General features: G+C 39.4%; 1 protein-coding gene across 3 annotated transcripts in view; it reads left to right on the top strand.

Moving 5' to 3' along the window:
* ALOX5 (arachidonate 5-lipoxygenase) overlaps nucleotides 1-15,712 on the top strand; it is a 266,743-nt gene that overhangs the window by 236,911 nt on the left and 14,120 nt on the right. The window contains exons 12-13 of one of the 3 annotated variants that reach the window (XM_058176553.1): nucleotides 2,778-2,878; nucleotides 14,242-14,652. The exons of the other annotated variants lie outside the window; for them this stretch is intronic. Of the exons in view, the coding sequence (XP_058032536.1) occupies nucleotides 2,778-2,878; nucleotides 14,242-14,382 (242 nt within the window). The 3' untranslated portion in view covers nucleotides 14,383-14,652. Of the gene's footprint in view, nucleotides 1-2,777; nucleotides 2,879-14,241; nucleotides 14,653-15,712 lie in introns of those variants that run through there. 3 annotated transcript variants of the gene reach the window in all.

Below are 15,712 nucleotides of genomic sequence, written 5' to 3'. Positions count from 1 at the left end.
GTGGCAATGAGGGAGGCGAGGCGTTCCTACGCATCCACCCTCATTGCGTCGGCAGATAACCGCCCGGCCGCCCTGTTTCGGGTGACCCGCTCCCTCCTTCACCAGGAGGTGCGGGATGACCCTTTGCAGGGACAAGCCGAGGAGTTTAGTGGTTATCTATACGATAAAATCGCTCAGCTCCGGGACGGTCTGGACCGAAATTGGGATGATCCAAGCGAGGGAGAGGAGACACGTCTTGTTGAGCCGGTTTGGGATGAGTTTGACCCTGTGGCTCCCGAGGACGTGGACAGGTTGTTGGGGAGGCTTCACGCCACGACATGTTTACTGGACCCGTGTCCTTCCTGGCTGGTACTGGCCACTCAGGAGGTGACAGAGGATTATCAACGCTTCTTTGCTGGAAGGGGTTTTCCCTGCCGCCTTGAAAGAGGCGGTGGTGAGACCCCTCCTCAAGAAGCCTTCCCTGGACCCAGCTATTTTGGGTAACTATCGTCCAGTCTCCAACCTTCGCTTCGTTGCGAAGGTTGTAGAGAGTGCTGTGGCGCGACAGCTACCCCAATACCTGGATGAAGCCGTCTATCTAGACCCGTTCCAGTCCGGCTTTCGACCCGGATACAGCACGGAGACAGCTTTGGTCGCATTGGTGGATGATCTCTGGCGGGACAGGGACAGGGGGTACTCCTCTGCCCTGGTCCTATTAGACCTCTCAGCGGCTTTTGATACCATCGACCATGGTATCTTGCTGCGCCGGTTGGGGGGATTGGGAGTGGGAGGCACCGTGCATCGGTGGTTCTCCTCCTATCTCTCCGACCGGTCGCAGACGGTGTTGACAGGGGGGCAGAGGTTGGCCGCGAGGTGCCTCACTTGTGGGGTCCCGCAGGGGTCGATTCTCTCGCCCCTGCTGTTCAACATCTACATGAAGCCGTTGGGTGAGATCATCAGTGGCTTCGGGGTGAAATACCAACAGTACGCTGATGACACCCAGCTGTACTTTTCCACCCCGGGCCACCCCAATGAAGTTGTTGAAGTGCTGTCCCGGTGTTTGGAAGCCGTACGGGTCTGGATGGGGAGAAACAGGCTCAAGCTTAATCCCTCCAAGACGGAGTGGCTGTGGATGCCGGCATCCCGATTCAGTCAACTGCAGCCGCGGTTGACTGTTGGAGGCGAGTTATTGGCCCCAAAGGACAGGGTGCGCAACTTAGGTGTCCTCCTGGATGATCGGCTGTCGTTTGAAGATCATTTGACGGCCGTCTCCAGGAGGGCCTTCCACCAGGTCCGCCTGGTTCGGCAGTTGCGCCCCTTCCTTGATCGGGATGCCTTATGCACAGTCACTCATGTGCTCGTTACCTCTCGCTTGGATTATTGTAATGCTCTCTACATGGGGCTCCCCCTGAAGTGCACTCGGAGGCTTCAGTTAGTCCAGAATGCAGCTGCGCGGGTGATAGAGGGAGCTACGCGTAGCTCCCATGTAACACCGCTCCTGCGCAGACTGCACTGGCTACCTGTGGCCTTCCGAGTGCACTTTAAGGTGTTGGTTACGACCTTTAAAGCGCTCCATGGCTTAGGGCCTGGGTACTTACGGGACCGCCTGCTGTTACCACATGCCTCCCACCGACCCGTACGCTCTCACAGAGAGGGACTTCTCAGGGTGCCGTCCGCCAAACAATGTCGGCTGGCGGCCCCCAGGGGAAGGGGGCTCCCACACTTTGGAACGAGCTTCCCCCAGGCTTACGCCAAATACCTGACCTTCGGACTTTCCGCCGCGAACTGAAGACACACCTTTTTATTCGCGCGGGGCTGGCTTGAATTGAATTTTAAATGTCAAATTTTATTAATTTTAAATGGGGTTTTTTAGTGTAAGGTAAATTTTTTAAATTTTCAGGCTAATTTAAATAAGTTTTTTAAATTGCATTTTAATTGTATTTTGTATTGTTTGTTTTATTCTGCCTGTACACCGCCCTGAGTCTTTCGGGAGAAGGGCGGTATAAAAATCAAATAAATAAATAAATAAATAAATAAATAAGTCCCACCAGGCCCAAGGTTGACTCAGCCTTCCATCCTTTATAAGGTAGGTAAAATGTTGGGGGCAACAAGTTGACTTTGTATATAATATACAAATGGATGAAGACTATCGCTTAACATAGTGTAAGCCACCCTGAGTCTTTGGAGAAGGGCGGGATATAAATGCAAATTAAAAAAAAAATTGATAGACTACATCTCACTAGTTTCATCCACCAAATCTAATAGAATGGGGATGATACGGCTTCCATTGTTTAGGAAGCTATGTTTAATAGGTAGCAGATCTTTTCTGGTGTCCCTGTGCTATAGAATATGCTTCACCCTGAGGCGAGGATTGCTTCTAAGTTTCTGAATTATGCCAGCAGGCCTGGGGACACCAAGAGATGGGTGAACTAGCAAAGTGGGTCCTTTACTATTAATATTTCTTTGTGTGTTATTCTTGCTTTAGTGGTTTTTGTAGTTCTTTAATGACTTTAATATTTGTTGATGATAATACTTTTAGATACTTATTGTTTTAGTTCTGTTGTATGGATGGCCAGAATCAATTGCTTCTGATTGGCTATACAAATTAGAGGAATAAACATTGTGATCTTTTTCAATATATTGGTTTGTTTTCACAACCCCCTATAAAATAATGTAACTGGCTTGCTCTTAGATCAAAAAGAATACAGAAAATTCATTTCAAGCAACTTGGGAAAGATTCTATTGTCTTCCTTCAAGTTTTAAAAATGTTTTCTCTGCCTCTCTTTTCTGATTTTCAGGATTTCCTAAGGCAATTAAGACACGGGAAAAGCTTTCTGAATATCTTACCATAGTGATATTTACAAGTTCAGCACAACACGCAGCTGTAAATTTTGGTCAAGTAAGTTTATTTAGATGTAATCATAGGGGTTATAAACTTTTAAAACTGATAAAAATATCAAATGTAAAAAAATGGAAGAAAACATTTTCCTTCTGCAGAAAACACAGGAAAGGCAGAATAGAATGGATTTCAAATGGCACATTAAAATTAACAGAGTTACATTGGTGTCAGAAGAAAAGTAAGAAATAGTGAAAGGAAAGGTAAGAAATAAAATTATCTTTTGATCAGAGACGGGCAACTTGCACACTGCCTGCACTCCTCAGCATACAATCTGTCCCTGAAACTGGACACAGCTAAATTTTTCAGACTTGTTATTGTATATATTCACAAGTATTAAGAGGCATAGGATTGATTAAATCTATGGCACCTGTTAACAGAATAACAGAAGAGACCTTGGAGGTCTTCCAGTCCAAACCCCTGCTGAACCAGGAGACATTATACCATTCCAGAAAAGTGGCTGTCCAGTCCCTTTCTTAAAAGCCTCCAGTGATTGAGCACCCACAATTTCTGAAGGCAAGCCATTCCACTGGTTAATTGTTCTCATTGTTAGGAAAATTTTGACCTTAGTTCTAGGTTGCTTCTCTCCTTGATTAGTTTCAATCTATTGCTTCTTGTCTTGCCTTCATGTGGTTTGAAAAATATGTTGACCCCATCTTCTTTGTAGCAGCCCCTCAAATGTTGGAACACTTCTATCACGTCATCCCTAGTCCTTTTTTTCAATAGACTAGACCAGTGATGGCTAACCTTTTTGCCATCACATGCCAAAAGCGGGGGGGAAGCACAGGGGGGACCGCACACGCGTGCCCACACTCGTAATTCATTGTGCCCCGCGCAAGCGTGCATGACCCCCTCATGCTCCCCACGCTTTTGGCACGTGATGGCATGGTGGGCCAGGTAGGTCCATTTTTCGCCCTCCCAAGGCTCCAGAGGCTTTCTAGGAGCCTGGAGAGGGCGAAAACGGCCTTCACCATCCCCCCGGAGGCAGGAAACAGCCCATTTCCTGACTTCTGGTGGGCCTGGAAGGCCCAAAAATCAGCTGGCTGCTCGCATGCCCACAGATATGGCTCCATGTGCCACCTGTGGCACGTGTGGCATAGGTTCACCATCATGGGACTAGACATATCAGTTCTTCCAGCCTTCTAATCATCTTTGTGGCTCTTTTCTGCACTTTTTCCAGAATCTCAATTTCTTTTTTTTAATATTGTGGTGACCAAAACTGATTGCAGCATTCCAAGAGTGGTCTTACCAAGGCCTTATAAATCGGCACTAATACTTCACATCAGTGGTCAAATCTGAACCTGTTTGCTACTGGTTTGCTGGCTGCGCATGCAAGCTGCACACCAAGAGTGCACTGTGAGCACATGTATAGTGTACACCAAACGCACGCTGCGCGTTTGAAAAGCTACCGGTTCAGTCAAACCGGTAGTTAAAAATGCTATGATCACCTGTGCTGCGCGATTTAGAAAGCAGGATTTCACTGTTTTACTTACCTTCCCAAGCCTCCTTTTGGCGCGTACTGAGTGTGCAGGAAATCCTACTTTCTAGCAAAGCTAAACCACACAGGCCAGGTGATCGTCAGATCGTAGCTTTTTTAACTACCGGTTTGATCGAACCAGTAACCTTTTTTTTTAATATTGGTTCGCCTGAACCAGTAGTTTTTATTGCTACTGGTTCACCCGAGCTGGAGCAAACCAGTAGCATTTCACCCCTGCTTCACATGATCTTAATTCCATCCCTCTTGTTACTTCAGCCTAGGATTGCATTGGCTCTTTTGACTGCTGCCACAGACTGCTGGTTCATATTTAAGTAATTATCCACTGGGACTTCAAGATCCCTCTCATAGTTACTACTATTGAGCCAGATTTCACTTAATCTATACCTGTACATTGTTTTTTCTTGCCTAAGTGTAAAACCTTTCTTTTCTCTTCATTGAATTTCATTTTGTTAGATAGATCCAGTGTTCTGGACAGTTGGCTATTCCTGCCAGTTTAATGTCATCTGCAAATTGGTTGAGTTCCCCTTCTATTCCCTCACTGAATCATTTATGAAGGTATTGAAGAGTACTGGGCCTAAATGAAACCTTAGGATACCCCACTGCTTACTTCCCTCCATGAAGTTGTAGTTCCATTAAGGACTACATATTGAGTGCAATTTGTCAGCCAGTTACAAATCCATCTAGTGGTGATGCTGCCTATCCCTATTTTCTAACTTACGAAGAAGTAGTTGTGGTCTACTTTGTCAAATGCATTACTAAAATCCAAGTATATTATGTTCAGTGCATTTCGCTGATCCACTAATTTAGTCATTTTCTCAAAGAATGAAATAAGGTTATTATTATCCTCATAGTGAAACATGACAGTATCTGTAGCAGTTAATTGACTTCCTATATAAGGAGATGCTTATATTTCCATTATGTAATTTACATACATGATTGCTCAGCAGTTAAAGATGCTGAGCTTGTCAGCTGGAAAGCTGACAACCCAAGCTCAAGATCTGGGTGCTGCACAACAGAACGAACTCAAGTTTCTTGCCCAGCTCCTGCCTACCTAGCAGTTTGAAAGCATGAAAATGCATGTTCACTATTAGATACTTCAGTGGGAAGGTAACAGAGTTCTGTGTGCCTTTGATATATACAGTAGCCATGCTGGCCACATGGTCATGAAAAATGTCTTCAGATTACTCTGGCTTTCTTAGCCAAGAAACAGATGAGCATCACACCTTAGAGTTAGACTGGGCAGAGAAAGTTTTACCTTTTAAAATTTTACAGTACTGCCCTGGGAAGATACTGAAAAAAGTAATCCAAAAACAGATCTGTTGGAGCACTAAAGAGAGATGATGGCAAGGAAGTAACAGGAAGTAGACAGAAAACAGAGCTGCTTAGCTCATTCTTTGCTTCTGTTTTTACGCAAAAAGAAACAATAGCCCAACCTACCAAAAGCATAACTTTAAAAGAAAGACTAGAAATAAAAATAAAAATAAGCAAGAAAATAGTAAGAGGACACTTGTCTGATCTTGATGAATATAAATCACCAGGATCTGATGGATTACATCCCAGAGTTCTGAAGGAGCCGGCACATATTATCTCAGAACCACTATATTATATCTTTAAAAAATATTGGAGAACCAGGAAACTACCGGAGGACTGGAAAAGAGCTGATGTGGCTCCCATCTTTAAAAAAAAGTGGGGGGGGAACAGGCCCAGGAAATTACAGACCAATTAGCCTAACATTAATACCTGGGGGGGAGGGACCACAGATCTGTGAACATCTAGAAACAAATAAATTTATAACTAGTAGCCAGCATGGGTTTGTTAAAGACATATCATGCCAAACCAATTTTATTTCATTCTTTGACAAAGTGACTAAATTAGTACACCAGTGAAATGCTGTGGACATAGTATATTTAGACTTCAACAAGGCATTTGACGAAGAAGAGCACAACCTATTTCTTGGTAAACTAGAAAAATGTGCAATAGACAGTATCACCAACAGGTGGATTTGTATGTGGTGACAAACTGTACTCAATGAGTAGTCCTTAATGGTTCTAAATCTACATGGAGGGAAATAAGCAGTGGGGTACCACAAGGTTCTGTCTTATTTTCATAAATGATTTAGATGAGGAAATAGAACGGCAACTCATCAAATTTGCAGACAACACTAACCTGGCAGGAATAGCATCCCAGAAGTCAAGCTCAGGATCCAAAAAGAACTTGACAAACTTGAACAATGGGTCCTATCCAACAAAATGAAATTTAATGTGGAGAAAAGCAAGGTTTTACACTGGGCAGGAAAAAACAAAGGTACAAGTTTTGCTTCTTTCAAACCTAATGCTTTTTAACTTGCCAATGAACTAGGAGGAGGGAAATGGAATGTGGAGAATGCAGACAGAGATTGTGAGAGCTTGGAGCCAGCACTTCAGGTGCTCAAGAAAGAGATGGACCTCTCAGGCCTGAGTCCATTCAATACCCAAGAAAGAAAACCCCCAACTCCATTGAGATTTACTGAGTTTGAAATGATAACAGCGAAAGCAAGGCAAGATCTGATTCAAAATGTGTGAAAGTTTTAGAGTGAAAACTTCCCCAAATCCTTCCCCCCATCCAGGGTCCAGTACTGAGGGTCCAATATGATGTTGTGTGAAGCTCATCTTCAGGTATTTCACCCATCTGAAGTCCTAGGACGGTTGGCCTTGATAGGGTGTAAACCTTAGTAGCACAATAATTCTTGACAGCAAACCTTCCTTTCAGTTCACATGGGACTCCACCTCACCAGCTCACTTCCCCAACCCAAATGCCATGCCTCCACTCCCCTTTACTATTGCAGCCAATAGCAAGCATGCAACAAAGTCAACCCCATGCTGGAGATCCGGCTGACAGGACTGTTCTCATAAAAAAAGACCATCTCATAATTGCACAATAATTTCTTTTTGTGTGAAGATTAATGCAAAGAATGAGTTAAGCAGTTCTGCTTTCTCTCTGCTGCCTGTTACTTCCTTGCCCTCTTCTCTCTTAAGTGGACTTACCTTCACCTTTTTCTTGTTATTTATATGTTGAAAAAAACTTCTTTATATTATTATTATTATTATTATTATTATTATTATTATTATTATTATTATTATTATTATTATTATTATTATTATTATTATTATTAACTTTTGTTGCAAGGCTTTGTTCATTCTGAACCTTTACTTTCCTGACTTCATCTTTGCAAAGTTGGGCTATCTGCTGATGCTCTGCCTTAGTTATGTGTCCCGCTTTCCATTTTTTTTATTTCTTGTTTTTCTTTTTCAGTAGTATTGTGTTGGACTGAGCTTTTATGATCATATTTTTCAGTGTTTCCCCTACTTCTTGAGTTGTTTTCCCCTTTAGGATTTTCATCCATGGAATTTTTCTTAGGCTCCCTCTCAGTTTGTTAAAATCAGCTCTTTTAAAGTTTAACACACTGGCTGGATTATGTTCTATTGCTTGTGCTTGGATTATATTCCATTCTAATATGACGTGGTCACTCTAAGCCAAAGTTCGAGCAACTTCAACTCCCTCTATCACTTCTTTTTTTTTTTTATTGAAAAAGTTTTACAAAGCTTTCCCCTTTCCCCCATCCCTCCCCTCCTTCACAAACCCCTCCCCTCCCCCGACTTCCCGGAACAAACACAAGGTATAGTTAAAACAAACATATGCTAAAAAAAATTCCCTTCCAACTCAATTGTACTCCTACAATTCTCATCAGTTCCTAACTACCCCCAAAACAATCAGAAATAATACATCCTAATCATTCAAAGACAGTCTGATAACTCTTAGTCTGATATCTACTTTGAATATAGTCAATCCATTTTTTCCATTCCAGATTTAAGTATCTTTCTTGCGTATTGTCTTTCAAAAAGGCTGAGATTTTTGCCATCTCAGCCAAATTGGCAACTTTCAATATCCATTCTTCTATTGTAGGTACCTCTTTTTTCTTCCAATACTGTCCTATCAGTAATCTTGCCGCTGTTATTACATTTAAAGTCAATTTTGTCTCAATTACTGTACAGTCCGTAATAATTCCCAGCAGAAAAAATTGCGGCAGGAACTTTATCTTCTTTTTCAGAACATTTTGTAAAATCCACCAAATTTTTATCCAAAAGGCCTTAATATCCTTACAAGTCCACCAAATATGAAAATATGTAGCGTCATCACAATTACATCTCCAACATTTTGCTTGCATATCTGGATACATACACAATAGTTTCTTAGGATCTAAATGCCATCTATAAAACATTTTATAAAAATTTTCCCTTAAATTCTGTGCCTGCGTGAATTTAACATTTATAACCCAATTTTTTTCCCAAGTTTCCAATAATATTGGCTCCTGAAAATTTTGTGCCCACTTTATCATACAGTCCTTTACCAAGTCCCTTTCAGAATCTATTTCAAGTAACACATTATACAATCTCTTTATATGCTCCTGAGACTGATTTCTAATTTGCTTTACCAAATTTTCCTCATTCTGCACTATACCAATTTTCTGATTTTCCTTCCATCTAGCACGTAGTTGCTCATATTGAAACCAAGTATAATTTTTCCCTTCTTCTTTTAATATGTGCAGAGATTTTAATTGCAAATTACCTCTTTCAGTATACAAAAGATCTTTATATGTAATCATTTCCTGATTCTGTTCTATATTTATATTCTTTATTGTATGTCTAGGACTCACCCACATAGGAACCTTATAATTTAGTTTATAAGAGTATTTTTTCCAAATATGCAAAAGAGCAGTTCTTAACACATGATTTTTAAAAGCCTTATCCACTTTTTTGTCATAAATTAAATATGCATGCCATCCATATAGCAAGTCATAACCTTCTATATTTAGAATTCTTTCCTCCGTTAAATTAAACCAATCACTTATTGCAGAAAGAGCAGCTGCTTCATAGTATAATTTAAAATTGGGCATTTTTAAACCTCCCTTTCCCGAGAATCTTGAATTGTTTTCATTTTAACCCTCACTTTTTTACCTTTTTTTTTTTTTTTTGAATTTATATCCCGCCCTTCTCCAAAGACTCAGGGCGGCTTACACCCTGTTAAGCAAACCTTCCCATATAAATTTATTAATTCCTGTCTGCCATTCATCCAGATTTTTATCTTTCTTAATTATTGATATCATCTGAAAGAGGAATAAAAATCTAGGTAAAACATTCATTTTGATAGCAGCTATTCTCGCCAACAATAATTGCAATTTTTTCCAAACAGTCAACTCCTTCTGAACTTTTTGCCATAATTATTCTTATACAATTTCACATTTGATTATGTAATATAAACCCCTAAATATTTAATCTTTTTTACAATTTCAAATCTTGTTATTTTCTCTAATTTTTCTTTCTGTTGTCTGGCCATATTTTTTATTATCACTTTTGTTTTATTCTGATTTACCTTAAACCCTGAAACCTTCCCATATCGATCAATTATTTCCAACAGAGATATACTTGAATTTATTTTTTTATTTTATTTTATTTTATTAGATTTTTATACTTTATTATCTAGATTTTTAGATTTTATTTTTATAGGGTTTGTTAAAGTAATCACCAAGTCATCTGCAAAAGCTCTCAGTTTATATTCATGTTGTCTAACTTTAATTCCCTCTATTTCCTTTACTTCTCATATTTTATCCAATAATGGCTCCAGAGTTAAAATAAACAATAATGGTGATAAAGGACATCCCTGTCTTGTTCCTTTCGCAATCTTAAAAGGTTCTGTTAAGCTACCATTAATTATAATCTGGGCTGTTTGCTCTCCATAAATTACTCTAATTATTCTTACAAAACTATCTCCAAATTGCATCTTTTCTATTAATTTAAATAAAAAATCCTAATGCGATCGATCAAAAGCTTTCTCTGCATCGAGAAAAATAAATACTGCTGGAATAAAATTTTTCTTTTCTAAATACTCCAATAAATTAACAATCTGCCTAACATTAGCCCTCATCTGTCTCCTTTTTATAAATCCAGATTGATCAGTATGAATTCTTCGCTGCAAAATTAACATTAATCTGTTAGCTATTATTTTAACAAAAATATTATAATCATTATTTAAAAGTGAAATTGGCCTGTAATTCCCAGGTTTAGAACAATCCTGTTCCTCTTTTGGTATCAATGAAATAAAAGAAGTTCTCCATGAGGGGGGAATTCCCCCTCCTAATTGTATCTGATTAAATAATTCCTTAAGTGGACCTAACATCTCATCCTGTAAATTCCTATAATAACTAACTGTAAGCCCATCCGTACCAGGAGTTTTCCCCATTTTTAATTGTTTAATTATCAAAATAATTTCTTCAGAAGTTATAGGCCGGTTCAGTTCATCCTTTTGTTCTAAAGTTAAATTTTTAACCTTATATTCCTTCAAATAATTATCAATATCCCTGTTCAATATATTATCTTTAAAGTATAAATTTGTGTAATATTCTAAAAAAGCTTTTTTAATTTTATCCTGTTGATATCTCTCTTTACCTTTATATTCTATTTTTTCTATAGTACGTTGTTTTTGTTTTTTCCTTAAAGTATATGCTAACCACCTACCAGGTCTATTTGCATTACAAAAAGTATTATGTTTGACATATTGTATATTTGTTGCCACGTGGTCAGCCATTATCATATTAAATTGACTCTGTAATAACTTTATTGCATCTTTAAGTTTTTGATCATGCGGATTATGTATTAATAATTGTTGTTTCTTATAAATTTCCTCTTTCCACTGTCTTTGTTGCTTATTTCTCTGTCTATTATTAATATATATTAATACAACTCTCATAAAAGCTTTACTGGCATCCCAAACCATTTCTATCGATGTTTCCTTATTCAAGTTATAATCAAAAAATTCTTTCATCTGCTTTTTACATTGATTTACGTTATCCTGATATCTAAACAAATTTTCATTTAATCTCCATGTTCTTCTGCCTTCTTTTCCATATTGCAATTCCATCCAAACAGAACTATGATCAGACAAACATCTTGGAAATATCTTAGTTTTCTTCACCCTAGAAAGCAAATCATTAGAAGTTAAAATAAAATCAATACATGATTGATTGTCATACAGGATTGATGCCTATCAGAGAAGAAAGTATAGTCTCTTTCCTCCAAGTTCCGCAGTCTTCATACGTCTCTCAACTCAAAATCTTCTATCATCTCAAAAAAAGGATTTAGGCAGCTTTGCATGTGCAGGTATCTTCTTAGAAGAAATTCTCTTATCCTTTTGTATATCTATTACTCCATTCCAATTTCCTAGTATAATACACGATTTATAATCCCATAGAATCAACTTGTCATACAACATTCTGTAAAAATTTTCTTGTTGCTGATTGGGTGCATATATACCAAGCAAAAGGGTCTTTTTTGTTTCTAATATAAATTCAATGGCAATATATCTTCCGTGAGTATCTGCCTCTATTAACTTGGCTGGTATATCTTTTCTCAAATATACCACTAAACCATTTTTCTTATCCAAAGCTGAGGCAGTAAAATGTTTACCTAATTTTGAGTTTATTAAGTATTTATTATCTGATGATTTAATATGTGTTTCTTGTAGGCAAATCACATCATTTCTAAATTGTTTCAAATAATGAAATATTTTTCTTCTCTTCTGAGCTGAATTCAAACCATTAACATTCCAAGTCAGAATTTTATTTGCCATTACTGGCCTCCTGAAGCTTTTGAACAATCAGCTGAAGATCCTCCTCCCGTATCTTCGGCCTTGCTCCTCCCACCACTTCTGTAGCAGAATCCTGACCTCTACTCTGAGTTTGTTGCTCCTTTTCTTTACGCTTAAGGGCTCCCCTCGTCACTCTTTGTTCTTGTGGTTGTTCTTTAGATGGTAACATCACTGGGGTCACCTCAGCTTCCACACCCATTTGGGTCTCTTGAATTCTTTTTTCTATTACTTCTATTTCAACTTTCAGCACAGTAGGAAGAAAATCTTTGGCCTTAAGCACAGTATCAATATGATATCTTCTTCCTTGATAATACACTGTCATACCAACTGGAACTTCCCATCTAAATTGAATCTGGTACTTTTTAAGTTCTTGTGTAAAAAATATAAAGTCCTTCCCTTAACATCTTGGGAGGAATCTCTTTCAAAACCTTCAGCTCCTGTTCTGCTATTCTCAACTTTTTCTGATATGCAACTTGCAAAATCTGATTTCTCACTGTCCTTTTCAAAAAGTAAACCACAATGTCTCTAGGAAGTTTCTTCTGCCTAGCAATCCAGGAATTAACTCTGTAAATTTTGTCAATTTGATAGGCAACCTCTTGTGGATCAAGTTCAATAAGTTCAGCCAGGGCTTCTGATAATTTTTTTTTTAAATCTTCACCTTTTTCTTCCTGTAATTCCCTAATTCTCAGAGTTCCTTCCATCATTCTGTACTGTATCACCACCACTTGATCTTCATTTTTGTCCAATTTTATTTGCATCCCTCCCATTTTATTTTCTAATTGCTGGTTTGACTGGACTATTTCTTGCACCTCCTCCTCCAACCCCTCCAGTCTATTTGCCAAACCTTGAAAAGCCATCAAAATATCTTCTCTTATCTTTTTATTATTTTCTTTTATTTCTTCTCTTATTTTTTCATTATTTTCCATAATTTTTTCCATCATCTCCTTAAATCTTTCTTCAGACACTTTTCCTTGCTCTTTAATCAAATCTTCCAAAGCTACTTCAGATTCCCCTTCTGCCAGCAGTCTTAGGTGGTTTAGTAGCCATTTCAATTTTTAAAGTCACAAAATTTAAGTTTAAAAACTTCTCTTTCCCCCTGTAAGTATAGGAGAGCTCAGTTCGTTACAATCCACAAGTACCATTTCTTAGCTTCTTAGTTACACAACCTGTTTCTACTTTCGATTCAATTCACTTTCACTTCCTCTCAGATGCCATTTTAAGCAATCAGTTAAAGTGAGAAGGAAAATTTCTCTTTTTAAAAGGTAGAAGTCAGGAAATCAAAAATACTTGCAATCCAGTAGTTGTTCACTCACACTTGTTCCGTCTGCATATAGAAATCCACAAGGAAAAAATCAATTAAGCAGAGATGGACACTTTCTTCTTTTCCTGCCTTTGCAGGGGCACTGAAGATTGGAGCATGGCAGGATTACAGTGGGACTCAACCCTCCGGGGCTCTGCATAACAAAACAAAGCCCCTGGGGAGATCTACCACTCTTCCGCCGCTCTATCCTCTCCCTTTCTCCCAGGGAGAGAAATTGAAGCCATCGAACAGCTGTTCTTCGCTGTTTTCGCCGGCTTTTACGAAATTCAGTGCAGAGCGTCTTAATTAGGCACTCAGCGAAGAAGGTGGCGCCACCGGAAGTCTCTCTCTATCACTTCTTTATTAGTAAGAATTAGGTCCAGTATAGCTTTTCCTCCAGTTCTGTCCTCTCTCTACCTTTTGGATGATAAAGTTGCCAGCTAGGTTGCTTAAGAATCTGTTTGATCTCCCACATGCTGCAGAGTTTGTCTCCTAGTTTATATCAGGGTAGTTAAAGTCTCCCATTACTACTGTGGTATGTTTCCTACATACATTTGTTATTTTTTAGCAAAAAGTTCATCTATTTCTTCTGTTCGGTTGGATGGTCTGTAGGGGTCCCCAACCTGTGGGCAATGGCCAACTGCTGGGCTGCGGGTTAATTGCCACTGGGCGGTGTGAGTGGCTGGCTGGTGCATGCGCCTCTGTGGGCACATGCATATTCCCACTTGCACAAGCATCATCTTGTAGCCCCACTGGCATGAGCCTCATCATGGGTGCTCGTGGCCCCAATTCTGCAAGCATCGCCTGAAATATCGCAGGCGCTCACACATGTAAACACCATCAAGCTTCAAAGTGTATTCAAACTGCTTTCATTCTCACTCCTTGCAGCTTGCCAACAGACTAGGGGGAAGGGAGGGAGAGATTGGAATGTGCATTCCAGACAATAACAAGAAATGGTCCCATGAGAACGAAGGACATTTCAACTGGTGTTCAGCAGATCTTTCTACAACAACACCTAACAACACCTAGACACCTAATTGAACAACGTGACCTACACTAATCGGAGGAGGGAAGAGTCTACATTTTAATTATACTGAATTGCCTGGGTTTTCGCTTGCATGCTGTTCCGAAATGATGTACTCAATAAAGCTTTGCATTAAGAGATTTGTTTGTCTCATCAGTGCTTCCTGGGTTGGGTTTGTCCGTTGCTTGCCCCCCTCACAAAATCATCCCCTCTTTTCCCCCTCCCCCAGAATGGTTGGTCGCCAGTCCAGAAAAGTTGGAGAACTCTGGTATACTCCTATAGCAATGTCGTTCTTTTTTCTTTATATTATCCCATATGGATTCTAGGATGTTTTCATCTTTGGTTTTGTGGATTTCTGTAGATGTGTAGTGATCTTTTATGTATAATGTAACTCCACCTCCTCTTTTGTTAGATCTATTTCTTTTGAATAGTTTGTATCCTTGCACATTCCAGTCATGACTTTTATCCCACCATGTTTCAGTAATGGCAACTATATCATATTTCATATCTACCTTTATGTACTGGAACTTCAAGTTCACCCTATTTGTTCTCTAAATTTTGAGCATTTAAGTCCTTTGTGAATCTTGGGTATACTTCTTACATTTTAGGATACATTTGTTACATCTCCTACTTTGTAAATGGGTTTTCCATCCTTTCCCTCACTCATTTTTTTCCTTCTTTCTCTTTATTCCCTACCTCTTTATATGATTGGTGCTTAAGTGCTTAAGTATTTTGTGCTTAAGTATTGTAAGATCCCTTCCAGTTCTGTTCTGATTCTGATTCTCTACAAGAATTTTAAGCACTCTCTGTTTGTTCTATGAGCATTGCTAAAGGTAGTCCTCGACTTACGACCACAATTGAGCTCCAAATTTCTGTTGCTACCTTTCTTTTCAGTTTACGACCTTCCTTTTCACAGTGAATCACTGCAGTTGTTAAATTGTTAAGTGAATCTTGCTTCCCCATTGACTTTGAAGCCATCTTTTGCACTGGGCCTTCAGGCCTGCCACATTTACTGCTGTGGGAAACTGGGAGGGGGGATATATACTCATAATAACATTCCTTTCTCAGAGAGTCAAGGACATCTTGCCCTGAACCTGGAGGGGTGTGACTGGGAAGCATCTTCAGTTGGGATGGTGCTTTGATTGGACCATGTGATGGACATGTGGATGGTGGGCAGGGATTTGGACTTTCTTTTGGGTGGGGAAAACCTGGAAGCTTTCAGATTTGGGTTTTCCCAGATGTGCCAATATTACATCTCTAATAAAATAGAACTTTGAGGAACTTCAAGCCTCCGAGTCTTGTTTCATTGGGGGTGTTACTTGGAACCCTGACACT

The sequence above is a fragment of the Ahaetulla prasina genome, chromosome 3 (genome assembly GCF_028640845.1).
Source record: "Ahaetulla prasina isolate Xishuangbanna chromosome 3, ASM2864084v1, whole genome shotgun sequence".
Classification (NCBI taxonomy): Eukaryota; Metazoa; Chordata; class Lepidosauria; order Squamata; family Colubridae; genus Ahaetulla; species Ahaetulla prasina.
Note: the sequence above shows the minus strand (reverse complement) of the source record. Positions and strands in the feature narration are given on the sequence as shown.